At 37.1% G+C, this 27,944-nt stretch overlaps 1 protein-coding gene across 2 annotated transcripts; it reads right to left on the bottom strand.

The window, feature by feature from the left end:
- Positions 1–143: 143 nt before the first annotated feature.
- On the bottom strand, positions 144–24,036 carry COQ3 (coenzyme Q3, methyltransferase). Of its 2 annotated transcripts, XM_055535418.1 has the most exons (8): positions 23,877–24,007; positions 16,924–17,002; positions 14,203–14,329; positions 12,523–12,675; positions 10,119–10,218; positions 5,126–5,368; positions 1,787–1,946; positions 144–497 (listed from the first exon to the last, which is right to left on the bottom strand). In XM_055535418.1, exons 3-8 carry the CDS (start codon positions 14,259–14,261, stop codon positions 277–279), a joined length of 936 nt encoding a protein of 311 aa, XP_055391393.1. In that variant the 5' UTR covers positions 14,262–14,329; positions 16,924–17,002; positions 23,877–24,007; the 3' UTR covers positions 144–276. The 2 variants fall into 2 exon arrangements, with proteins under 2 accessions (XP_055391393.1, XP_055391392.1); XM_055535417.1 differs by lacking the exon at positions 16,924–17,002 and having other exon boundaries at positions 23,877–24,036.
- Positions 24,037–27,944: the final 3,908 nt, after the last annotated feature.

Raw genomic sequence — 27,944 nt, 5'->3', positions numbered from 1 at the left:
CGGACACAACTTAGCAACTAAATAATCATCATGTAACAAAGGGTGAGGAACTTAAACTTCTAGATCACATAACACCTCATCAAAACATTTTTTATCCACAGAATAATCCCTTGAAGGTAGTTATTAGATGAAATAGCAAAAGCTTTTATCCAAGGTTTTAGCCCTTTTTATTGACTTTTTCTTTATGATCCTGTCTCAAAAAACAAACAGTATATATTCTGTGTATTTGTAAACATCAGACTTTCAAGCCATTATACTATAGTCCTTAGAAACACTTCATTTCTTCAGCTCTTCCTGCATACCTGAGTTGGTGGAGGCTTCAGCTTGGAGCTCTTCTGTTTCCCCCTTTAAAGCAAACTCGGCAGGTGCTGGGTGTTCCTGAAGGCTGGATTTCAGGGCATGAGCTGCATAGTTAAGGCTGGTGTTTTCACTCCAATGCCAGTAACCTGAGAAGGGGTTGTAGAGCATTCCCACCACAGTTTGAACTGACAGACCATCTAAAAAAATATATATCAAACAGAGTATATTTAACAAATATTTACCTTCCACATGACAAGAGTCTCATACAACTCTCCATATTAAAAAAAAAAAAAAAGGGATTTCTAACTCAACAGACACAAATATTTTGTAACCATTACAGCTCATTCTTTATCACAACAGAACATGATATTTGGAATTGGGTAAGTGCTCAATAAATGTTAGCTGTTATTAGAAAATACTTGCCAACAAGTGACTATTCCAATCAAGCACCTTTAAAATATTTTTTCAGCTCCATTTCCAACAATGTTAACTTGCAGAAATTACTACATTTCATTGAACAGATAATAGTCTTAGTAAAATCAAGTTTATTGATATACTGTTATATGAACAAAAAGCATAAAACACACATGAGTCTAAATACTCCAGAGGAATACTAAATGCCAAATAAATGAACAGACCAATGTTGTTACTTGACAGGAATTCAACAGATAAATCAAGTCCTCAGGAGGTGTAAAGTAGGGCTAGGAATTACAGGGAGCACAAAAATGGATTCACAGTCTTGTCTTCAAGGAGCTTATAGCCAGAAAGATATTACAGATACCAAAATAACCATGCTACAAGGCATGTCGTAACTGGTATGAAACACTACATAAAAAGTGACAAGTTCAAAATATAACTGACATGGCAAAAAGTTGGACGCGACTGAGTGACTGACACACGCACGCCTGCACACACACAGAGGAAGGAATCAGGAAAAATAATATGTAAGGTAAGCTGATTCAAGAATGACCACAACAGGACAAACTGAGGATATGTAAATAAAAGACATTTGTACCTAATCCTTAAACAAGAGAGAGCTAAATAGCCAAAAAGGATTCATTGATCATCTATGATTTGCTTGACCCTGGGTTAGGTGCCACAGGTGAGAGAGAAGAGGTATGTAATACCTAATCCTAACTTTAAGGAATTATGATCTAGTTGAGGAGAGATAACCAACATCCAAAGAAGAGTGGCCTAGTTCATTCAGTACTAGGTTCTGTGATTAATAATCATTGGCACATTAAAAGGCTTCCCTGGGAGCTCAGCTGGTAAAGAATCCACCTGCAATGCAGGAGACCTCGATTTGATTCCTGGGTCAGAAAGATCCCCTGGAGACGGTAATGGCTATGTACTCCAGTATTCTGGCCTGGAGAATTCCATGGACTGTATAGTCCATGGGGTTACAGAGAGTTGGACACAACTGAGTGACTTTCACTTTCAAAAGTACAGTTAGGCCTTGAAAATTGGAAATATTTTTAATACTTACTTGATTCCAGAATGCTCTCTAGCTTTTCAGGTGAAACAAACTTCTCCCAGGTATGAGTACCTTTTGGTACAATACCTGCAATTTGCTCTGAAAAAACAATTCCCAAGGCATAGGACAGCTGTGTTTTGTTGATTGTAGTAATGAATAAAGAACCATCAGGCTAAAAACAATATGAATAGAAGTAAAATTTTATATGTCAGGAGTATCAGCTAGATACAAGTTTGGCTTCCCTCGCCCTCCTCCTCCCTTTCGAATAATTTAAGTGCAGTTAAGATACACAATTATATTTTATTATATAATTTACCAAAATAATATTTATTTTCCTCTTGGGAAATTCGTTGTTTTAGGCAGTCCTCTATAGATGCACTTACTGAGTTTATGCAACAGTGCTTACAACTAACTCCTAAAATCATATGTTACTATGACTTATGTTTATATTAAATACACTCTTTTGTACATACCAAACACTTTATAATAAAAGTACAGAAATGAGATGAGGCTGCTCGTCCTTGTTACATGTGCACACTGATGCTTTAATGTGTCAACACTGCCTTCTCTTCAGGGGAAGCCAAGCCTGCCTGAATCGTTTGGCACAGCACACAGGCCCACAGCTTGCTGGTGGGTGTTCTCTGACAAAAGCATTAATGATTAAGGTATGAAAAGTGTTTGGGCTTCCCAAGTGGCTCAGTGGTAAAGAATCCACCTGCCAAACAGGAGACAAGAGTTCAATCTCTGGTCCAGAAGATCCCCTGGAGAAGGAAATAGGAACCATCTCCAGGATTCTTGGCTGGGAAATCCCAGGGACAGAGGAGCCTGGCAGGCTATAGTTCATACTTAGCACGCACACGTGCATATTTACTCCCACAAATGGCAAAAACATTAATGGCTCTTTTAAACATTCTAATTAGCATCTGATGGAGATAAAATGCCCCTCCAAGATAATCATATTAAGATATATATATATGAAAATATCTCAAATATCACTCCAAACCAAAAATAAAAATGATGTGAAAAGGCCCCGAAATATTGGGATGTACCCTTAAAACTAAAATATCAGACACTATTTCATGACACATTGTAACATTTCTCTGTAAAACTTTAGTATTCTAAAATATCATTCAAAATCACTTATATGTCAATTATATCTCAATAGAGCTAAGGGAAAAATCAATTATAAATATCTAATCTGTGTTTCTGGAGAAGGAGATGGCACCCCACTCCAGTACTCTTGCCTGGAAAATCCCATGGACGGAGGAGCCTGGTGGGCTACAGTCCATGGGGTCGCTAAGAGTCGGACACGACTGAGCGACTTCACTTTCACTTTTCCCTTTCATGCACTGGAGAAGGAAATGGCAACCCACTCCAGTGTTCTTGCCTGGGGAATCCCAGGGACGGCAATCCCAGGGACAGGTGGGCTGCCGTCTATGGGGTCGCACAGAGTCGGACACAACTGAAGTGACTTAGCAGTAGCAATCTGTGTTTCATAAAATCTTATTCTAAGGAAACAGTGGTGAGTATTGGTTATTTATTTATTTTTTTAAAAAAAGCTTTCCATTAAAGCAAAAATTAGTTTGAAATTCCACATTGCCAGTATTCCTAGTATATGTGAAAGACTCTCCATCCATACATACTGACTGAGACACTACACAAAAAGAAATAATTCAGGAGTTTTGCTTGGAAAATAGGAGCTATGCCTAATAAGGCTCATTTAAGAGGGACCATCAAGAAACAACACACACTGAAGGAGACTATGGATACATGGTAACTAAATGCAACACAGAATCCTGGATTGGACTCTGCAACAGAAAAACGACATTAGTGCAAACATGAATGAAATTGAACAGGGTCTGTGGTATAGTTAATAGTATAACATCAATATTAATTTTGTAGCTTTGAAAAATATACCATGGGCTATATTCAGGGCTAGGACTGTGGTGAGGCAAGTGAGACACCTTGAGCACAAAACCCAAGGGGGTGCTCCCTCTCCGGGGTGTGCAAATGCAGGATTGGCACTGACTAGTGAGTGCTGCCCCGGATATCATGCCCTGGGTACCACACTTGCTCTTACCAGTTCCTAACCTTACTATGTAGGATGCTAACAGTAGGACACATGGGAACAGGAACACTGTGTACTGTCTTTGCAACATCTATAAATGTAAAATTATTTTAAAAGGAAAAGTATATTTTAAAAGCTCTGTTTAGAGAAGGGGGCAGCAGAGGATGACACAGTAGATAGTATCACCAACTCAATGGACATGAATTTGAACAAAATCATGGATACAGTGGAGGACAGAGAAGCCTGGCGTGCTGCCATCCAGGGGGTCACTACACTCAGACACAACTTAGAGACTGAAGAACAACAGCAACAATTTAGATAAAGGCTAAGCATTTAATCCTTTGAGCTCTTGAACTTAGGGGGTTACCTCTTGAATATATAAACAACAGAACTGGAACCTCAGAGGACTAAGTCTGTGGCAAGTTACATAAGCAAAATAATGTAATGCAAAGAACCAGACTTGAAATAAGAAGATGTAGCCTTATGTCCCACGTAAGTGCCTAGTGACTTTGACTTAAAGACCATGTGACCTTTGACATCTCTCAAATTCTGATCTTCTCCAGGTCAAAGGAGTTCAGAATGCCTGCCTTACCCTCTTCACCTGGTTGTAGGTAAGATCAAATGAGATCATTTGTATCAAGTGCTTCCCTGGTGGCTCAGATGGTAAAGAATCTGCCTGCAATGCAATTGACCGAGGTTCCATCCCTGGGTCAGGAAAATCCCCTGGAGAAATGAGAGGCTACCCACTCTAGTATTCTTGCCTAGAGAATTCCATGGACAGAGGAGCTTGGCAGGGTATAGTCCATGACAGAGAGTCAGAGACAACTGAGCGACTAACATTCACTTTTCTTTCCTTCTTTTAAAGCTGGTAACTATTACACATGTCATGTATATAGAGTGACTTAACAAATGCTGGCTAACCAGTTTATGCTAATTATGTTTTTTATTTTAAAGTATTAATCCAAATTAGTTTCTTAGTAATTGTCATTCAATGCCTATTAGGTATTTAATCCAAATTATACCAAGGGAAAAATACCACTGTAAATCTATTGTTTGTATTACAGTGTTCAATACCATGAGTTTTCAGGATCCCTGGACATCAAGATACTGGATCTGGAAAACCCCAGGACTCAGGGCAAGCTGAGAGGCAGAAATAATCTCTAGTCGAGATGTTGTCCCCAAATTCTGTCTTCCTGGCTTCAAGTATTATAAAACATTTATTGCTATGGATACATACATATACTCAAAAGAAAAAACAAACAAGTAAACTCTGCAAGTCTTACCTTTAACACTTGAAAGCAGCACTGTATAAATGTTTCTAGATCAATCACATGTTCTACAACTTCAGAAGCTACGACAGCATCAAACGTTTCTACAGTGTCTTTCACAATCTCCTCCAGGGAACACGTTCTGTACTCTATCCTCTTATCCAAGACTGGGTCGAATGATTTATGGTGCTGTGCTGTTTTAATGTTCTCATCCACAGGATCGATTCCAATGACTGAAGCCCCAAGCCGCCCTAGAGGCTAATGGCATAAAAAACCGTTACCCTCAGGAAGAAAACAGAACACGTTAGCAATAAAAACCTTCTCAAAAAGGAGACAGGATTAAGCGTGAGGGGAATTATTGGAGATCGTTTATGGGTATGTGGAAGTTCAATATACCATTTTCTCTAGTTTATATGTTTGATAATTTCCATAATAAAAAGCATAAAAGTGAGAACAATAATCACAACAACAAAAAACTTATTAAGAACTACTTACGAATAGTGAGGAAATTTTTGTCTACATTCTCTAGATACATTTATAGGCATATAGTACAACATTAAAATATTTACAAAGTGCAATAAATGAAACATGTCATTGTAAAAAGAGCAAAATTTTGTAATATTCAAATTCTCTAAGGAACATTTTTTCTCCATAGTTTCTTCTGTGACTGACTAGAAACGATTCTTCACAGCCAATTCTTCTTTCAACCTCTTTCAACCATGGACATTTGATCACGTCCATGACATGCCTAAGTTTTTAAATACAGCCTTAATTTTGATCAAAACACTGCACAGCATTTATTTTATAACTCCTTAGTTAACAAATTAAAAGTGAAAATCAAATTATTTTAACTTGGAGACGTAAGATCTGTAATAATACACTGAAAAAGCCATAGAACACAAACAGTAAAAGTGTACTCACTTACCATTTGATACACCTCGTATTCTTGATTCTAAGGGATGTATTTTCACGTATTTTACATTTCCTAAAATTTTATAATTGATGTCAAAAGAAACCAGCCCACTGCCATATGAAGAACACATGTTCTATGCATATGGAAACTTAGTTATGCATAAAAGGTCTCTGTTAACCTCACTGTCAACTTGCCTGTTATGACCTTGACAGTAAGACACACCCCTAGATCTTCACTGATATTTGACTCCTACCTACACTGTTACTTAAAATATCTTTCAAAGGTCTGCTTACCATGCAGCATTGAAACAAAAAGTTATTGTGCTAATAGAAGATTACAAAATTTACTCTAAGCTAATCGAAAAAGCAAGAGAGTTCCAGAAAAACATCTATTTCTGCTTTATTGACTATGCCAAAGCCTTTGACTGTGTGGATCACAATAAACTGTGGAAAATTCTGAAAGAGATGGGAATTCCAGACCACCTGACCTGCCTCTTGAGAAATTTGTATGCAGGTCAGGAAGCAACAGTTAGAAGTGGACATGGAACAACAGACTGGTCCCAAATAGGAAAAGGAGTACGTCAAGGCTGTGTATAGTCACCCTGCTTATTTAACTTCTATGCAGAGTACATTATGAGAAACCCTGGGCTGGAAGAAGCACAAGCTGGAATCAAGATTGCTGGGAGAAATATCAATAACCTCAGATATGCAGATGACACCACCATTATGGCAGAAAGTGAAGAGGAACTAAAAAGCCTCTTGATGAGGGTGAAAGAGGAGAGTGAAAAAGTTGGCTTGAAACTCAACATTCAGAAAACAAAGATCATGGCATCTGGTCCCATCACTTCATGGGAAATAGATGGGGAAACAGTGGAAACAGTGGCTGACTTTATTTTTTGGGGCTCCAAAATCACTGCAGATGGTGATTGCAGCCAGGAAATTAAAAGACGCTTGCTCCTTGGAAGAAAAGTTATAACCAACCTAGATAGCATATTCAAAAGCAGAGACATTACTTTGCCAACAAAGGTTCATCTAGTCAAGGCTATGGTTTTTCCAGTGGTCATGTATGGATGTGAGAGTTGGACCATGAAGAAAGCTGAACGCCGAAGAATTGATGCTTTTGTTCTGTGGTGTTGGAGAAGACTCTTGAGAGTCCCTTGGACTGCAAGGAGATCCAACCAGTCCATTCTGAAGGAGATCAGCCCTGGGATTTCTTTGGAAGGAATGATGCTAAAGCTGAAATTCCAGTACTTTGGCCACCTCATGCGAAGAGTTGACTCACTGGAAAAGACTCTGATGCTGGGAGGGATTGGGGGCAGGAGGAGAAGGGGACGACAGAGGATGAGATGGCTGGATGGCATCACCGACTCAATGGACATGAGTGTGAGTGAACTCTGGGAGTTGGTGATGGACAGCGAGGCCTGGCGTGCTGCGATTCATGAGGTCGCAAAGAGTCGGACACGACTGAGCAACTGAACTGAACTGAACTGAAAGCAAATATTGTTCACAGGGAGAATAAGTATTCTTCCAAGAACTCTAGAGCACCTAAAAAGGGGAGAGCCCCCAAAGCCTGCAAGACTCATACATTTTGATACTGAAGCAAGTGCAAAAGGACAGCTTATCAGTATATTTAAACCAGTGGAAACTGCCTAATATCCTGGGAGGAAAGAGACAACAAAATTTTCAAAACTATTTGAATGACCAGTGCTTTTTTTCTTTCTTTATAAATTGAAGTATAGTTGATTTACAATATTAATTTCAGGTATATAATTATATAGTGATTCAAGAGTTTTATAGAGTACACTCCATTTAAGGTTATTATAAAATAGTAGCTATATTTTCCTGTGCTATACAATATATCCTTGTTGTTTATTTGCTTTATATCCACTAGTTTGTACCTCTTAATCCTCTTATACCTATCTTGCCCCTCTCCACTTCCTTTTTCTCACTGGCAACTACTAGTTCTCTATATCTGTGAATCTGTTTCTGTCTTGTTATATGCATTTGTTTATTTTTAAGACTCCGCATATAAGTAATAACTACAATATTTGTCTCTGACTTATTTTACTAAGTGTAATAGCCTCTAGGTCCATCCATGTTGTTGTAAATGGCAAAATTTTCATTCTTTTTTATGGCTGAATAATACTACAGTGTGTGTGTGTATGTGTGTTGTGTATCACACCTTCTTTATCCATTCATCTGTTGATGGATACTTAGGTTGCTTCCATATCTTGGCTCTTGTAAACAATGTTGCTCTGAACACTGGTCTGTCTGTATCCTTTCTAATTAGTTTTCCATTTCTTCAGATGTATGCCCAGGAGGAGAGCTGCTCAGTCATTTGGCAGTTCTATTTTTAGTGTTTTGAAGAACTTCCCCACTGTTTCCTGTATTGGTCGCATCAATTTACATTCCCACCAGCAGTGTCCTAGGGTTTCCCTTTTTCCATATCCTCACCAACATCTGTTATTTGTAGACTTTTTAATGTTAGCCATTCAGACTGGTTTGAGGTGATATGTCAATGTCGTCTTGATTTGCATTTCTCTGAAGATTAGGGATGTTGAGCATCTTCTCATGTGCCTGTTGGCCATCTGAATGTCTTCTTTGGGAAAATGTCTATCTGGTCTTCTGCTAGTTTTTCAGTCAAGTTGTTTATTTGTTGATGTTGAGGTGTATGAGCTTTAATGTATTTTGGTTCAGTTCAGTTCAGTCGCTCAGTTGTGTCCAACTCTCTGCAACCCCATGAACTGCAGCATGCCAGGCTCCTCGTTCATCACCAACTCCTGGAGTCCACCCAAACCCATGTCCATTGAGTCGGTGATGCCATCCAACCATCTCATCCTCTGTCATCCCCTTCTCCTCCTGCCCTCAATCTTTCCCAGCATCAGGGTCTTTTCAAATGAGTCAGCTCTTCGCATCAGGTGGCCAAAGTACTGGAGTTTCAGCTTCAACATCAGTCCCTCCAATGAACACCCAGGACTGATCTCCTTTAGGATGGACTGGCTGGATCTCCTTGCAGTCCAAGGGACTCTCAAGAGTCTTCTCCAACACCACAGTTCAAAAGCATCAATTCTTCGGCGTTCAGCTTTCTTCACGGTCCAACTCTCACATCCATACATGACCACTGGAAAAACCATAGCCTTGACTAGACAGACCGTTGTTGGCAAAGTAATGTCTCTGCTCTTCAATATGCTGTCTAGGTTGGTCATAACTTTCTTTCCAAGGAACAAGCGTCTTTTAATTTCACGGCTGTAATCACCATCTGCAGTGACTTTGGAGCCCAGAAAAAAAAAGTCAGCCACTGTTTCCACTGTTTCCCCAACTATTTGCTATGAAGTGATGGGACCAGATACTAAACCCATATCAATCATATCATTTGCAAATACTTTCTCCCATTTAGTAGGTTATCTTTTTGCCTTGATGATAGTTTCCCTTGTTGTAAAAAAAACTTTTAAGTTTAATTAGGTCCCATTTATTTTCATCAGTGCTTCATTTTTGTGTAAAAAAAAAAATTCCTCACTACACTTTTCTGAAATATTTATATATTTTTAAGGAAGTAAAAAGCATGCATTACTTTTATAATCATAAAAATATTAAAAACATTATACTTTTACATTTTTAAAAAATGAACAGTATTATTTCTTAAAAGGATAAAAGAGGGGCTTTCTTGGTGGCTAAGTGGGAAAGAATCTACCTGCCAATGCAAGAGACATGGGTTCGATCCCTGATCTGGGAAAATCCCACATGCCCTGGAACGACTAAGCCTGAGGGCCATAACTTGTGCTCTAGAGCCAGGGAGCTGCAGCTACGGAGCCCCCGTGCCACAACTACTGAGGCCCACATGCCCTAGAGCTCGTGCTCTGCAACAAGAGAAGCCACCACAGTGAGAAGCTTGCACAGCACAATTAGAGAGCAGCCCCTGCTCGCCACGTAGAGAAAAGCCCATGCAGCAATGAAGACCCAGTGCAGCCAAAAATGAAAAAATAAAGTAAGTGGGAAAAAACCTTCTCCAATTAAAAAAAAAGGATAAAAGAGGCATAAACCCACTTCTCAATTTTTTTCCCAGTTAAAAATGGCAAGAAAGCTGTAAATCACTTACTTCTGTTAACAATCCACCACCACAACCAACATCAAGAATCTTCATCCCAGACAAAGGTTTTCCTGGCTGGTGATTAGCAATTGTTCTTAAAAGATTGTCTCTTTAAAAAAAAATTCAAAATATATAAAAACAGATTATTAATTTTATCAATAAAGTCTTAAAAGTGTATAATTTTCAAAGAACTATTAAACTGTTTTTAATCTATTTAAGACTATCGATTTGGGGGGTAAAAAATCTTTTATTTTCAGCATAAAATGATATTATGCTTAATTTATAAAACATTTTTAGTAATCAAAAGCAAGAGGTTTAAAGTACAGCTCTTGAAATACTCCAGTAATAATTATGACTCAATTATTGCTTTAGTAATAATCTAAAGAAAACCTTTAAAAACAATCTCATTTAGATTAACCTAATTTTATTCACTTGAGATATCATGTCACCTGAGACATTTATTAGCTACACTGTTAGTATTTGCTAGATTCATTTCATATTAGCAACAAATAGGCTATTTTTACAGGGCTGAGAAGCAGCAGACTGGAGATAGGTATTTTCAGAATTTGTCTATATTCCCTTCTAAATTGAGTCTCCTTTAATCTTCTAAGTTAGTGGTGTTTTTATGATCACATAAACAGGCATCCAAATCAAGTAAACTTAATTTATGATAATCATAATAATACTTTCCCATATACACAAATGTAAGCACACACATATATACACCCGTACACACACACAGATACATATAGCCAAAATATCATAAACTAAATTTTTAAGTTGGACTACTAATTATACTTGGAATTCTAATTATACTTATATTATAGTTGGAATTCTAATTATACTTATATTAAAATAAATACTTTATGTAATAAGGACATCTTAGGATATCTTTTATTACTATTCAAATTAGTTGATTTCTAAGAAAAACCTACATAGTGGTTAAGGAGATAACTCCGGAATGTTAGAAAAGAAAGGACCCATTTCAAATGAAGTCCAATCTATTCTTCACACATTGGACAAAATGACTTCTTTACATCATAATTCAAATCATACTGCTCGCTTTCAATGGTTTTAATTATGATTAGAACAAAATATACACTTCTAACCATAATTTGGACTGCCCTGGATGGTCTTTTTTAGTGTGATGTCTTCACTAAGAGAGTCACAGTGGTTGGAATAGAGTGGTTCTCAAGCTAAGTGTGCATCAGAATCATCTGGAAAGTTTCCTGAAACACAGACTGCTGCTGCTACTAAGTCACCTCAGTCGTGTCCGACTCTGTGCGACCCCACAGACGGCAGCCCACCAGGCTGCCCCGTCCCTAGGATTCTCTAGGCAAGAACACTGGAGTGGGTTGCCATTTCCTTCTCCAATGCATGAAAATGAAAAGTCAAAGTGAAGTCGCTCAGTTGTGTCCGACTCTTAGCGACCCCATGGACTGCAGCCCACCAGGCTCCTCCGTCCATGGGATTTTCCCGGCAAGAGTACTGGAGTGGGGTGCCATTGCCTTCTCCGAAAACACAGACTGCTGACCCCCAAAGCAGTAGGTCCCTCGTGAGACCTGAGAATTTTGTATTTCTAGCAAAATCACAGGCGATACTGATGTTGCTAGTCCAGGGCTAATCTTGAGAACCACTGATTGAGCTTAACAGAATGACATTTGTGCTTTTCTCTGCCTTAAGTGTTTCTGGATCCGCTAATTCAGTGGTAGCAAAAACACGCCAGTAGTTTCCTTCTTGCTGCACTAATATCAACCAGCAAAACCGGTCAGGAAGTTCCTTAAGGGCAGTCTGATCTGATATTCTGGGTCGATCACAGAGCTTTGCCCTATAGGCTACTGAAAAATGTTTAATGAATGAATAAAGACATGCACAGAAGAACGAATAAGCAATTTTGTGATAGGTGGGTTCTGATGAACCCTTGCCACAGCAAAGTTCCTGAAATACATGAACTATGTTTTGAATGATGAATACCTCAGCAGCTCTTATACTCTTACAGAGTCTAGACCCCAAGCTCTGTACAAGGTTAAGTTCTCAAAAAATTTGTTGAATTGAACTTTCTAAGTAGCATTCCTTTTATCAAACTTCCTAAATGTCAAAGATGCTATAAAATGACCTTAATGCCACAGGATCATAATTCCTTTTCATATGGATTTAATTCTAATTAACTTAATGATAGCCAAAAATACTTCTAGTTAATTTATGAAAGTAGTCTAGAATTTAAGTGGTGTTATAAAAAAAAATTAATAGTTTTGAATAATGGACACTGAAGAGAATCCTCCTAATTTCCAAAGCAAACGTAAAATGCAATGTTCTTTGAACCTAGGCATAAACCAAAAGAAAAATGAACTTGAAAGAAAGTGAATTATTGAAGAGCTGTATTTTAAAAGGCCTAGAATTTCTGGATTGTTACCTAATGAATGGCACCCTCAGGTCATTCATAGAATGAAGAGGTGCATATACTCCTTGCTCGTCCCACCACCTGTGAGCCAGGGCCAGGAAGGTCTTCACCTCACTCCTGTCTACAGTGGTCCGTGAAGTACTGTATGGTCTTGTCCAAGGGAGCCTAAGAGGTCATTAAGAAGAGCCAGGCAAAAATTACCATTTAAAAAAATGCAGCATGGGATATATTAAGTAGAAAGATACTCTAATTTATAATTTATTAGATTCTAAACACATATATTGTTCATTTTCTGATATTTTAAAACAAGTTTTCTTATAATTACAGTGCATATATATATATATATATAATAAATTAATTTGCTTTCAAAGTAAGTTACAACAAAAATGAAACTTTATAAAACTTGGACTTTTGGGTCACATAATAGTAGCAGCTGTATTGTAGAGTAGTAGCAGTAACTATTTACTGATCACAGTTTCTGAAACATAGTGGGTGCTCAGGAAACATCTGTCAAATAAATAATCTGAAGGGGAAGGGCTAGAAGAACATACAGTTCACCTAAATTTTTTTTAAATCAAATGGGATCAAATAGGGACTAAATAGGGATTACACAGACACTACACCAGGTCCTATATCAAAGCACATGATAGAAAAATCCCCCAGAGGTTCTTGGGTAACAGAATAGGTTGTTAGGTTAGCATTGGTAATGACATTTAAATTTGTACTTCATTTTTCTTAGCTACACAGAGTACATTCTATACTGATTACTCACTATCCTTTTAAGAATTAAATGTCACTTTTCTTTAATATTATCTTATGAATATTACCCTCTTTTTCATGCTTCATGCAAAGCCTGGGTAATGAAGGACTAACTTACAATAGATAACAGCAGGTGGTTGCTCAGTTGATCAAGAATGATTTTACAGACATCCAATCTCAAAGGAACTCATTCATTTATGAGAAGTAGAAGCATGCATTTGGAAAACAGAGCTCATACCTTAACTCTAAGCAATATTTTTCACAAGGTTAGAAATTGGTTTATAATATATGAATACATGAAGATATTACTTTGATTCAATCTTACTATCTAGAATGTATACTTAACCACTATATATTTATGTTGCACCCAAAACATTTATGATTTAAGCACTGTGTTATTTGTGTCTTGTCATAAGGATATTACTAGGAAGTAAAAGTAGTTCTCCAAGTAATACAGTCTTACATTAAAAATGAAAGCTATCACTGAATATGGATGAAAAGTGAGCACTGGATTTATACTATATCCAAATTTTCTGCGGGTTTGAAATTTTTCAAATTTAAAATTTGTTGGAAAAATAAGAATATTTAAATAAACAAAAGCTACCTTAAGGCCTTTCCTGGTGGCTCAGATGGTAAAGAATCCACCTGCAACGCGGGAGACCTGGGTTCGATCCCTGGGTTGGGAAGATCCCCTGGAGGAGGACATGACAACCCACTCCAGTATTCTTGCCTGGAGAATCCCACAGACGGAGGAGCCTGGTGGGCTAAGTCCATAGGGTTGCAAAGGGTTGGACATGACTGAGTGACTAAGCACCTTAATCAACCTTAATCAAACCACATGAGCTATACTGACAGTTTATTAAACACAATCAATACAAAACTATTATTATACATAATTGTGTAAATATTTGCCACAGTAATGAATAAACTTACCTATAACTTTTCATCCAATTCAGGCAGGCAAAAGTTATGCTATAGGATTTGAACCACATGATTCTGTTTTCATTGAAAACCCACGGTTTAATTTGTAGAATCCAACTGAGCTGATTCTTCGGATAAACTGAAAAAAGAAAACTAAATGTCATTGTACAGTGTGAATCCCTGATATGCATGTAACTGAAGAAACTATTTTATATGGCAATCTTGTATTACAATTGACAAACAAAAGGGGTTTTTTCTTAATTTTGTATTTTATTCTAAATTATATAAAAAAAAATCTTGCAGTCTGCTATCTAACTCTAATCAGACATTCCTGAAATTATAATTAGCAAAAATAAGTAATGCCTATGTTAAAGTTTTTCATGCATTTGTTTTTATATCCACATAATGCTGTATAAAATTATTAAAAATTACATTCAAATTAAAACTACATTACCTTTTAAGCTAGGGTAATATTAATTTTGAGATTATTTATCAAAACTAGTTCAAATTATCTCACTTTCATGTTAGCTACATGAAATTGATTTATACATATGCTCAATACTCTTTACAGAGGAAAAAAATGTGCACATATATATAATGTATACATATGTATATATAGTCACTCAGTCGTGTCCAACTCTTTGCAACCCCATGGATTGTGGCCCACTAGGCTCCTCCGTCCATGGGATTCTCCAGGCAAGAATACTGGAGTGGGTTGCCATTTCCTTCTCCAGGGGATCTTCCCGACCCAGGGATTGAACCCAGGTCTCCTGCATTGCAGGCAGACGCTTTAACCTCTGAGCCACCAGGGAAGCCCCAATATTAATTTTGAGATTATTTATCAAAACTAATTCAAATTCTCTCACTTTCACATTAGCTACATGAAATTGATTTATACATATGCTCAATACTCTTTACAGAGGAAAAAAATGTGCATATATATATAATGTATACATATTATATATATAATATATACATAATGTATACATATTATATATAATATATACATAATATAATGTGTGTATATATATATATATCTGAAAATAAATAGTCATCCAGTTTACAAGTTCCAATTTACACAAGAGCCTACTTCATGAATTACTCTGCAGCAAAACATTCAGTTGTTCAATAAACATTTAAACAAAACAGACCTTAGAGCAAAGAAAACTACTAGGACATTACAAATTTAACAAACAAAAAAAGTCAATGGTTTTTACACATTAACAATGAACAACTGGAAAGCAAAATTCAAAATGTTCTTTCATTTAAAATCAGTCCAAAAAAGAATACTTCCATTGCTGTATAAATCCAGCAAAAACATGTTCAGAGGTCTGTAACGAAAGACAACCTAATAAATGATGAAACGTATGATGTTCATGGAGTGGAAGATTCAACATAAATCCACCCCAAATTCATCTATATGTTCAACACAATTTCTATCATAATTCCAACAGTCTTTTTTTGGTAGTTATAGACAAGCTGATTCTAAAATTTATATAAAAAGGCAAAAGAGACAGAATAACTAAAACAATATTGGAAAAGGTGAATAAAATTGCAAGAATCAAATACCTAATTTTAGGACTTATCATAGAGCTACAGTAACCAAGGAAGTGAGGTATTGGAGGAGACACAGACTCAAATATCAGTGCAAGAAAAGAACGTCCAAAGACAGACCCCCCCCCAAAAAAAATTTACCCAACTGATTTTTTTACAACAGTGCAAAAGCAGTTTAAAAGAGGAAGAATGGTCTTTTCAATAAATGATGTTGAAACAATTAGATGTCCTCAACAAAAAAGAAAATTTTGACTTAAATCTCACATCTTACACAAACCTGAACTCAAAATGATATAAATGCAAAATTATAAAACTTTTAGAAGAAAATACAGCAGAAGATCTTCATGACTTAAGAGTTACACACAGAGTTCTCATATCTCACACCAAAATCACAATCCATAAAAGAAAATATTGATTGAATTGGATTTAAGCAAAATTCAAAACTTATGCTCTGCAAAACACCTTGTTAAGAAAAAGAAAAGTCAAGTCAACAGAATGGGAGAAAATATTTGCAAAACATATATCTCATAAAGGACTGGTATCTGGAATATATACTCTAAACTCAACAGTAAACAGTAAAATGAAACAAAAACAACAAACAAAAATCTCCCACAGAAAAAACAAAACAAAATAAGCAATACAGTTAAAAAATGGGTGTGGGTATTATAAAATGGGTATAAAAAGACATTTCATTAAAGAGGATCAGTTAGTTCAGTAGCTCAGTCGTGTCCAACTCTTTGTGACCCCATGGACTGCAGCACACCAGGCCTCCCTGTACATCACCAACTCCAGGAGTTTACTCAAACTCATGTCCATTGAGTCCGTGATGCCATCCAACCATCTCATCCTCTGTCATCCCCTTCTCCTCCTGCCCTCAATCTTTCCCAGCATCAGGGTCTTTTCAAATGAGTCAGCTCTCTGCATCAGGTGGCCAAAGTATTGGAGTTTCAGCTTCAACATCAGTCCCTCCAATGAACACCCAGGACTGATCTCCTTTAGGATGGACTGGCTGGATCTCCTTGCAGTCCAAGGGACTCTCAAGAGTCTTCTCCAACACCACAGTTCAAAAGCATCAATTCTTCTGTGCTTAGAAGAGGATATACAGATGCAAATAAGCACATAGAGAGATATTAAGTATCAATAGCTATTAGAAGAATACAAATGAAAGCCACTACATACCTCTCAAATTGGCTAAAATTTAACCATCCTTGATATGACCAGGTGTAGACGAAGATATGAAAAACTGGATCTCTTATTGCTAGTAGGAATGTAAAATGGTACAGACACCATGAAAAGGAGTTTAGCAGTTTTCAATAAAGCTAAACATATTTATCTTGCAGCTTAGCAATTGCATTCCTGCGCATTTATCCCAGAGAAGTAAAAATTTAATCCACTCAAAAACCTGTACATCAATTTTCATAGCAACTTAATCCATAACAGCCCCAAACTGGAAACAATCAAAATATCCTATAGTAGGTGAATGGTTAAACAAACTGTGGCATATTCATATCATGAAATACTACTAAGAAATCAAGAGGAGTTAACTATAGATATATGCAGAAAGTTGGATGGATTTCAAGGGTATTTCTGCTGAGTACAGAAAAATTTTTTCCAAATGCATATATTGTATGATTCCATTCATATAAAACTCTTGAAATGGCTAAATTATAATGGAAATAATATAATGTAACAGAAAACAGATCAAGGTTTAAGGTTGCTGGTAGGATCTGACTATAAAGTAGCAGTACCAGGACTTTTGTTGTGATTATGGGACAGTTCCATATCCTGATTGTGGTGATTATTACATAAATCTCTATGCGTAGTAACACAAACACACACAGACCCAAGGAGCACATGTTAAGGTGGTGAGATCCAAATAAGGACTGTAGTTTAGTTAATGGTATCATACCAATGTCAATTTCCTGGCTCTGACAACGTATCATATTGGCCAAAAAGTTCATTTGGATTTTTCCATACAATGTAGTGGAAGTCCTAACAAACTTTTTTTGCCAGCCCAATAATATGGTTGTGTAAGATGTTATCACTGAGGAAATGGGTGAAGGGCATACGGAAATTCTCTGTATTATTTTTGTAACTTCTTATGAGTCTAATTATTTCAAAATAAAATTTAATTAAAAAGCACAAATGCACACTACAAAATGACTCTCCTACTCCTGACTATATCTATCCAATTTTCCTCTCCAGAGGCAACCAATGTTACTAGATTTGCTTGTAAGCATCCAGATATTTTATACATAGTTTATCTTTGTATATCAACTTCTCTCCTTTTATACAAAATACTGTAGCACAGTATACTCATTCTTCTGTACCTTGCTCTTTTCAGGTACTGATGTATCTTGAAGATTTTTTATACAATAGAGCATAAGAACTTCCTTTTTTTAGAGTTACACAGTAATCCACTGTATGGCTATATTTCATCATTTATTTAAGCAGTGCTCTACTAATGGATGTTTGTTTAGGCTATTTCTAATTTTGTGCTACTCCAAAAACATAAGATTGAATTACACAGGTAACTTCATACATTTTTGAGACTACCTGCATATAAAACCCCAAGAATTGTTGTGTCAACTGGCATGTGTATTTATAAATTTGTAATTTCCTTCACAGATGTTGAACCAATGCAATTTCATGGGTAATATGAGATTCTAGGGATGGTTTTCCCACACTGATTATACGTTGATAGCCACCTATGCAATGTATTACCAAACTTTATCTCTGCTAATCCAATAGGTGAAAATGGTATCTCAGTAGAGTTTCATTTTATCATGAGTGAAGTTAAGTGTCTTTTTTTAAGTTTAATGGTGCTATAGGCAAAGGGTTAGTCACTTAGTTGGGCTGGCTCTTTGCGACCTCATGGACTATAGCTTGCCATGTTCCTCTGTCCATAGCATTCTCCAGGTAAGAATACTGGTGTGGGTTGCCATTCCCTTCTCCAGGAGATCTTCCCAACGCAGGGCTTGAACCTGGGTCTTCTGCATTGCAGGCAGATTCTTTACCATCTGAGCCACCAGGGAAGCCCCCAGTAGTGCTACAGTCTGAATATCCCCTCCAAATACATATGTTGAAATCCTGACCCCCAAGGTGATGGTATTAGGTGGTGGTCTTTGGGCAGGATTAGGTCTTAAGGATGGAACTTTCATGACTAGATTTAGTACCCTTATATAAAAAGACTGCAAAGAGTAAAAAGGATCTACCTATGAACCAGGGGTGTGAGCACTCACCAGATACCAAACTTTGGACTCTGCAGTCCCCAGGGCTGTGAAAAATAATATTGTTGTTTATAAGTCGCCTAGTCTGTGGTATTTTGTTGCAGTAGTGGAACTAAGACAAATGGTCATTTATATTTCATGTCTTGCCTTTTCATAGTCTCTGAACATTCTTCTCCTGAGATTTTTATGTTTTTCAAATTTTGTCTTATAGGACTTTACAGTCTGGCCCAAATTAACTTCAATGTTCTCAAAAAAAAAGTTTGTGTTTCTAGGCTTTTGCTCATGTTATTCTCTCTTCCATCATTGCTAGCTGTATTACTTTTTAAGACCCAGGTCAACTATCAACTCCTTTATTTCTTTAGGTAGGTAAATGAGCTATTAGAGAATTAAGTGGAACTTTCCTGATGGTCCAGAGGTTAAGACTTTGCCTTCCAATGTAGGGGGCGTGGGTTCAACCCCTGGTTGGGGAAGGAATGCCAAAAAACCAAAATGTTTAGGGGAAAAAAAAGCAACATTGTAACAAATTCAATAAAGACTTTAAAAGTGGTCCACATCACAAAAATCTTTTTAAAAAAGAAGAGAATTATGTAAACTGTGATACATAGATAAGAATTTACAGTTGACCCTTGAACAACTTGGGGGTTATGGGTGCCAAGGCATGCACGCAGTCAAAAACCCAGGTATAACTTTGTAGACAGCCTTCTGTATCTGCCATCCTACATGCTTGAATTTAACCAACCTCAGACAGTATGGTAACTGGAGTACATATTTATTGAAAAAAAAAATCTGCATGTAAGAAAACTGGTGCAATTCAAACTTGTATTGTTCAAGAGTCAACTGTATAAGGTATTATCATGAAACTGAGCCTCAAAGACTTTAATGTAGTCCTTGCTCTCTGGCCAGTGATGACCCCTATCTCCCTCTCACCCCATCTCATTTCGAGATAATTAGGCCTTCAGTCATCAGTGTGGCCAGAATTCTTAACAGCCTTAAAAATCGCTTAGCCATAACTGAGAGAAACTACTCAAGTTTGTATTAATAGATGCTAACAATTCCTTCTTTAAAAAAAAAATTATTTGGCTGTGCTGAGTCTTAATCATGGCATGAGTAATCTTTAGTTGCAGCCTGCAGGATCTAGTTCCTTGACCAGGGATCAAACCCAGGCCCCCTGCACTGGGAGCTTGGAGTCTTCGCCATTAGACCACCAGGGAAGTCCCATATCAGTTCCTTCTTTATCTTGAAACTGTGACATTCTGGTATTTGGAATTTCAAAGGAATAGGGAAATTTTTATTTTATTTATTCAAAAAGTCATTTATCAGCACTTCTCAGGTACTTAGCTAACAGTGCAGAAGCCCTCTACCTGCCAATGCTGTAGTTCCAGCATTCGTCACTGTCTGGATTACTCTTAGGCCTCCCTGAGCCTCCACTCCACTTTCTACACAGATGCCAAGTGTTATTTCTTAAAAACAAGTCTGATTATGTTATTCCTTTAGTAATTTCCCACTTCTTCAAGACAAAGTCAATCCCAGGAGGTGTGTGTGGTCTTTCATGTACTTGTCATGACCTACAACGTCTCCTGTCTTATCCCTGGCCATTCTCTGGCCTCACTTATAGACCTTTATCCACACCATACTTCTCAAGCAACACCTTGCAGTTTCTGAGAAACTTCCTCACAGATACTCAAGCTGGTCTTCTGGCCACTCCAACTTCTACAACTTGACAACTTTAAGACAGCTTCTTAAATACCTCGTTTAAGAAGTTTCCCTGACCCCAAATATCTATTTTTTATGTCCAATCCCCAAAATTGGAAATGTTTACACTGTATGTTTTCTAAATTTCTGATTATAAAAGACACACTTACTGAAAAATTACAGAAAGTATATAAAGAATGATAAAATCATAGATCACCAACTCCACTTCACATAATCACTGCTAAAATTTTAATATATCTCTATTTTTGCTATATATCTCCAAGTTCATAATACAGGCTGATTTGTAGTTGTTTTTTTTACTGTTTTTAAAATTGACATGTAGTTAATTTACAATATTGTCTTCGTTTCAGGTGTACAGACAGTGACTCAGATGTATGTATATATATACACACATATGAACATATACACATTCTTTTACAGATTCTTTTCCATTATAGGTTATTACAAGATACTGAATATAGTTCTCTGTGGTATCCAGTAGGTTCCCATTGTTTTTATATTTTATATATATATAAAACATATATTAGTGTGTATATGTTAATTCCAAACTCATAACTGATTCCCTCCTACCCCACTCCTGCTATCCCTTTTGGTAACTGTAAGTTTGTTTTCTATGTCTGTGAGTCTATTTCTGTATTGTAAATAAGTTTCATTTATATAATTTTTTCAGATTCCATATATAAATAGTATCATGTGATGTTTGTCTTTCTCTGTCTGACTTACTTCACTGTTTGACAATCTCTAGGTCCATCTATGTTTCTGCAAATGGCATTATTTTTTTAAAGGCTGAATAACACTGCATTGTGTATATATACCACATCTTTTTGGTGTGACAGATGACACTTCTGTTCACCTGTCAAAGGACACTTAGTCTGTTTCCATGTCTTAGCTATTGAAACAGTGCTGCTATGAAAAATAGGGTGCATGTTTCTTTTCAGATCAAGTTTTTCTCCATATAAATGCCCAGAAGTGGAATTGCAGGGTCCTTGTTGCTCTTCTTGAACACAACAGACATGCCTCCACCTCAGGGTCTTTGCAACTGCTGCTGTTGCATATCTTTTCCAGGTTATCAACACACCTCACTCCTTCATCTCGTTCACGTTCAAGTACATCATTTCATCCCTGATCATCCTGCTGACACTGAAACCCCTCAACCCATATGCAAGATCATATGGAACAACAGACTGGTTCCAAATACGAAAAGGAGTACGTCAAGGCTGTATACTGTCACCCTGTTTATTTAACTTATATGCAGAGTACATCATGAGAAACGCCAGGCTGGAAGAAGCACAAGCTGGAATCAAGATTGCTGGGAGAAATATTAATAACCTCAGATATGCAGATGACACCACCCTTAGGGCAGAAAGTGAAGAACTAAAGAGCCTCTTGATGAAAGTGAAAGAGGAGAGTGAAAAAGCTGGCTTAAAGCTCAACATTCAGAAAACTAAGATCATGGCATCCAGTCCCATCACTTCATGGCAGATGGATGAGGAAACAGTGGCTGACATTTTTTAGGGCTCCAAAATCACTGCAGATGGTGACTGCAGCCATGAAATTAAAAGAGGCTTACTCCTTGGAAGGAAAGTTATGACCAACCTAGATAGCATATTAAAAAGCAGAGACATTACTTTGCCAACAAAGGTCTGTCTAGTCAAGGTTATGGTTTTTCCAGTGGTCATGTATGGATGTGATAGTTGGACTATAAAAAAAGCTGAGCACTGAAGAATTGTTGCTTTTTAACTGTGGTGTTGGTGAAGACTCTTTAGAGTCCCTTGGACTGCAAGATCCAACCAGTCCATCCTAAAGAAAATCAGTCCTGAATATTGATTGGAAGGACTGATGCTGAAGCTGAAACTCCAATACTTTCCACCTGATGTGAAGAGCTGATTCACTGGAAAAGACCCTGATGCTGGGAAAGATGGAGGGCAGGAGGAGAAGGGGACGACAGAGGATGAGATGGTTTGATGGCATCACCGACTCAATGGACATGAGTTTGGGTGAACTCCAGGAGTTGGTGATGGACAGGGAGGTGGGGTGTGCTGTGGTTCATGGGGTCGGGAAGAGTCGCACACAACTGAGCGACTGAACTGAACTGAATAATTAGCAATATTGAGCTTTTCATATGGTGGGTCAACCAAATGTCTTCTTCAGATAAACGTCTATTTAGGTCTTCTGTAACTTACCTTCTAACACTACATTTAATCATTTACCACGTGGCTTCACTTTGATTTAAACTATGATTTTTATTGAGGCAGCATTATTTTTCACTGTATTGACGGTAACACCTTTTTTTTTTTTTTTTAACTGCTTGGGTCACAGCTTGTGGAATTTCAGTCCTCTACCTGGGATTGAACCCTGTCCACGGCAGTGAAACACTGGGATCCTAATCACTAGGCCACCAGAGAACTCCCACAACTTCTCAATTCTACTGGAGGCCTTTAAGTTTCCCAGTTTTTGTTCTTTATAACCTGATCTTAGCTCCAACTAACATTTTATTAAAATGACCTTTAGCTATCACTTCTTTAAAATTCCCAGTGCCTCGCATAGGGTATTTGTTAAATGAGTTTCATGCAAAGGATGAACTTAACGTTCTGGTTAATACTGGGAGTTAAATAATCAAACTTTCTTCTACAAGCATCAGGTTCAGTGAGTCATTTTTTTTAATCTTATTTTCGCAGTTTGTTGAATTAACCTATTCATCAAAAAACAGAATAGCTGCCTTATACTCTGGGAAAAAAGGGGGAGGGGCAAGATATGTGCAAATAAAACACAAATACAAGACGATCAATAACTATAACACAGTTAGTGTCCTTTCCCGCTGAGGCAAAAGAAAAAAAGCAAAAGACCCTGCAACTCCAGCAAGCACAGTTGTCGCCGGCTCCTAGGGAAGGAGCTCAATGAAAATAAGACAAAGGTCACTGAATATATGGCGGCAGACCGCGTGGCCTTCGCTCTCCCCCGCCAGGACCACTAGCCTTGAGCTACTTTTCTCAGCCTCTGGGAAAGGGAGGGTAAGAGCCTAGGCCGGGCGTTCAACACACAGGAAGGACTACCACCCAAGACACAGATTTTTGGCCCAACCCGTGCGGAACCCAGCGGGCCGTCCTCTACCGCGTCTGCGCAGAACAATCTGTCCGCTCCAAGGGCTTCGTGAGCGCGACACACACACACAAACATACACACACTCACCCGCCGACGTAGTTAAGCGAGACGAGTCAGCCTGTGTGCACTGGAATCCCGATCGAAGTCCTCCTAAAAATCGACTCCCGGAGGAGCTTAGCTTGCTTCCTCCCCACATCACGACAGAACGGATCCGCCTCTCTTCCGGTCCCTCCCACAAAAGATCCCCAACAGAAAGGTTCCGAGAGGCATCTTAGTCATGGTCACTGTAGTGGATATTATAGATGTGTGGCTGTAATTAGTGTTCACGTTCAAAGTCAAACTAGGCTTTCAGTTATAGAACGCTTGCATTATCATGTTTCACTATGCCTATTCCTATATGACCTCTCAAAGCAGCCATCAGACCACCTCCAAGTAGCCACTTAAAGCTGCATGCGCTAGCTTTTATTCCTGTATAGTTAATTATTTCATACTTAACAGATGTCTCCCAAGGACATTTATACTATCTATAAGACACTGACCCTAAGGGAATCACAAAAGGTCCGAAGCATTTCTTTCTTAAGGGGAATATTGTTCCCCCTTTCAAGGCACTCAAATGTCAGAGGGCCCGAAATCTAAATTGAAAAATTTTCCGTGAGTGACCTGATAATATTCCAGACAGGGCACACAGTATGTAGCAGGGAACTGTTAAGTCACTCAGGCTAGGCAACTTCACTTAAGAATTAGAACAGGCAATCATTTACATTTTACTTCTGTGTAACAGCCTTTCCTAGGAGGAGGCAATGGCACCCCACTCCAGTACTCTTGCCTGGAAAATCCCATGGACGGAGGAGCCTAGTGGGCTGCAGTCCATTGGGTCGCTAAGAGCCGGACAGGACTGAGCGACTTCGCTTTCACTTTCCACTTTCATGCATTGGAGAAGGAAATGACAACCCACTCCAGTGTTCTTGCCTGGAGAATCCCAGGGACGGGGGAGACTGGTGGGCTGCCGTCTATGGGGTCGCACAGAGTCGGACACGACTGAAGCGACTTAGCAGCAGCAGCAACAGCCTTTCCTTGGGTAAGAACAATGCTAAATTTCCAACATTAAAGGCAAAAAAAATCACTACACATTTTTTACCGACAGAGTCAGATTAGTGAATTAGTGAAATCTACTGCTCAGTATGGCCTTTTCCTTATGGCTTCTTAGTAAAATATTGACTACCTCCTAAGTGGTTGCAAATTTATCAGTTGTCTTCAGAGTTCCCTTCTCAATCTCTCTCCCAACTGAAGGCAGAAAGCTCTGCACAAAAGAACATTTATTAGCATGTTTTATTTGCTGGAGTGAGATCCCAGGAAAAAGCAAAGTGAGTTGGCTTTCACATCAGTTCGACAACAAAGGCAGTGATTTGCCTTAATACCAAGAGGAAACAAAGTCTCTTGAACACCCAATGGTTTGCTTCAGTTAAGCAAAACTAGCTTACAGAATTTTCCTCTACAAGTATCAATAAAAGGCTTTTCCAATGATGCTTAAACACAAGTTGTGCTGGAAGGACTAGCAGCTATGTGATATATGGTTGTCCTTGGAGTTATTTCCCAGATCATCTCCATGGTCTCACCCATACTGTAAACTAGAATCTACAGTTTATTTTGCTATAAAACTAAAAATCTATTTAATATTTTGAAATTCAATTTTATAACTTTATATAAACGTTTAAAATTCAAGTTAAGGGTAAAGTTCTCCCTTATAGGGAACAGCTTTATCTCTTTGAAATAACTCTACTACATCCACTCAGGTTTAACTGGTAAATTTCTGTATTTATAAACTTCCATACAAATTGGTAACTTAGGGTAATTTTATCTTAATATTACCAAAATCAAAATAGGAAATAGGAAAACCCTGTGGGTGACACCTAATAAACCTTTAGGGTATAAATGTAACTCATCACACATGAGTTATTTTAAGGGCTATTAAGTTATTTTAAGCCCATCTTCTCCTTTAGGTTTAGACATTACAAATTCTACTTAAAACTGAAGAACTTAAGGACTAGAAGTGTTTAAGACCTTATATAGTTTAAAAAAATGAGTTCCACAGTGATTAAGTGATTTGCCCCAAAACATCAAGAAGCAGAGCCAGGACAATCCAAATGAATCTATTTCCACTACACCATGCTTTGTACAGGTTAGAAACTTTAATAATTTATAACTACTATTTATACTTCATGTCTTTCTTCGAAGAAAAAGAGTAACTCAGACATTAAAAAATAGATAATTTTTGCAAAGTTTAACTATTATGTATTATACCATTAGAAATAGATGCTTTTTAAAAAAGACGTTTTACAAGGGTAGGAAACATGTACACTGAAATTCCACACCAGTCTTTATTTATACTTAGGGGCCTGAAACAAATCTGATAATTACCTCTTCCAAATTACATTTTATTCTCTTAATGGTGTGGTTTATCCCCATTACACAAAAACAAGTATGATTATTAATACACTAGAAATATTTTAAAAGAAAACCTCTTAAGACAGATTTTTATTAACCAATCCAGACAAATAATTATCTCAAAAAATTAATCTATTAATTTTCTGGTGGTGTCATTTTAGAAAAGATTTCATAACCAAATTACACATCTAATTAATTTATATGTAAGTTTTAGCATTCACATCCCAAATCATGGAAGCCCTATTTTTTATAAAATCTTACGACTCAAGGTAAACATACTTCATTACATGTCAATGAAATGATGAATTTTCTAAACTGAAAACCCAAATATCTAACACTGATATATTTACTAGTAATCATATACATTATGACTATGCTTTTAAAACTATCTACAGATTTAAATGATAAGCTGGTATATTATGGCAGAGTAAATCAAACTGTCAAATACTACTTTTGGCTCTAGTTCATATCTTAAATGAACAAAAATGTGCATATCATAGCCAGAATTTTTCTGTAGAATTTTATTTTGAAAATATTATTTCACTTGAAGATTGTTCTAAAAAACATTTTAAGATATGAAAATGTTATACAACTTATTTATTACAAATTAATCAGATAATTAGTTCTGTAATTAGGTACACGGTGTTAAGCTCATCTACATAAAAAATATTGCACATTTTCATTTATTTTGTCTCCAGATGTGACTGATGTCTAAACTATATAGAATTCCAAACTATTTAAAAGTTACTGTGTGAAATGTCAACTTTATAAATATCAGAACTGCACTGTAAAACAATCATTTTGGTAAACATGCATTTATTCACAGTTGACTTGTTTCTTCAAGATAAATGCATAACTGCTCAAAATTATTTAAGAACCTATGTAGAGGTACAAGAGCACACTATTACAAGTCTATTTCTACCTTCATTTTGAGGAAACACTGATCTTGGCAAAAACCGGGTTTACTTTCAAATGAACTATTGCTGGTAAGAAGGCATACTTTAAAACTTTTCTGTGATCTGCACCTGCTCTTTCCTTTTTAAATTAAAATTTAAAAGCATTGGTTTTCAGAGGTTTATCTATTGTGGCACAAGTGAGTAATCATATAAAATGGACCCTAGAAGCAGTTCAGCATTTCAGTGCCTGCAGAGCCTCATTTTATTCATAAGTTATGACTGCCTTAAATTGCTAGACCACTCACTGATCATAATTTTAAGAAAGTGACAAAACCAAATCATTTTAATGTTATGAAATTGACACAAACCTGCACAACACAGTATTCTTCCACTGTGCTGAGGTCATATTATACTTTAAAAATATAAACAAACATATTCAATTGTGAGTTTTAGTTCTATAGTAATCCCAAAGTGTTTAAAATACACTTTAAAACAGAAGTGGTAACTATAGGATATAGTTCCGGACTTGAATTGCTATTAGTGTCAAACACAATCATTCCTTATAAATAATTCTAGTGGTGCACTGGTCTGATTGATTCTAGCAATTTCATTAACAGGAGTGAACCATATTTTATACACAGAGAATATATTACTTGAAAATCCCCCAAACAAGAAAAATTTAGAAAGCTGTCAAATGCCTCCAAATGAAAAGTAAAGATCTATTTCTGGCCCTCTTCTACATCTTTATAGTTGGAATCTGACAAAAATCCACGGGTACAATTTACAAACTTTGACAAACTATTAAGTTAAAACC

Source organism: Bubalus kerabau, chromosome 9 (assembly GCF_029407905.1).
Source record: "Bubalus kerabau isolate K-KA32 ecotype Philippines breed swamp buffalo chromosome 9, PCC_UOA_SB_1v2, whole genome shotgun sequence".
In the NCBI taxonomy this organism is placed as follows: Eukaryota; Metazoa; Chordata; class Mammalia; order Artiodactyla; family Bovidae; genus Bubalus; species Bubalus kerabau.
This window is presented reverse-complemented; position numbering and strand designations above follow the sequence as displayed.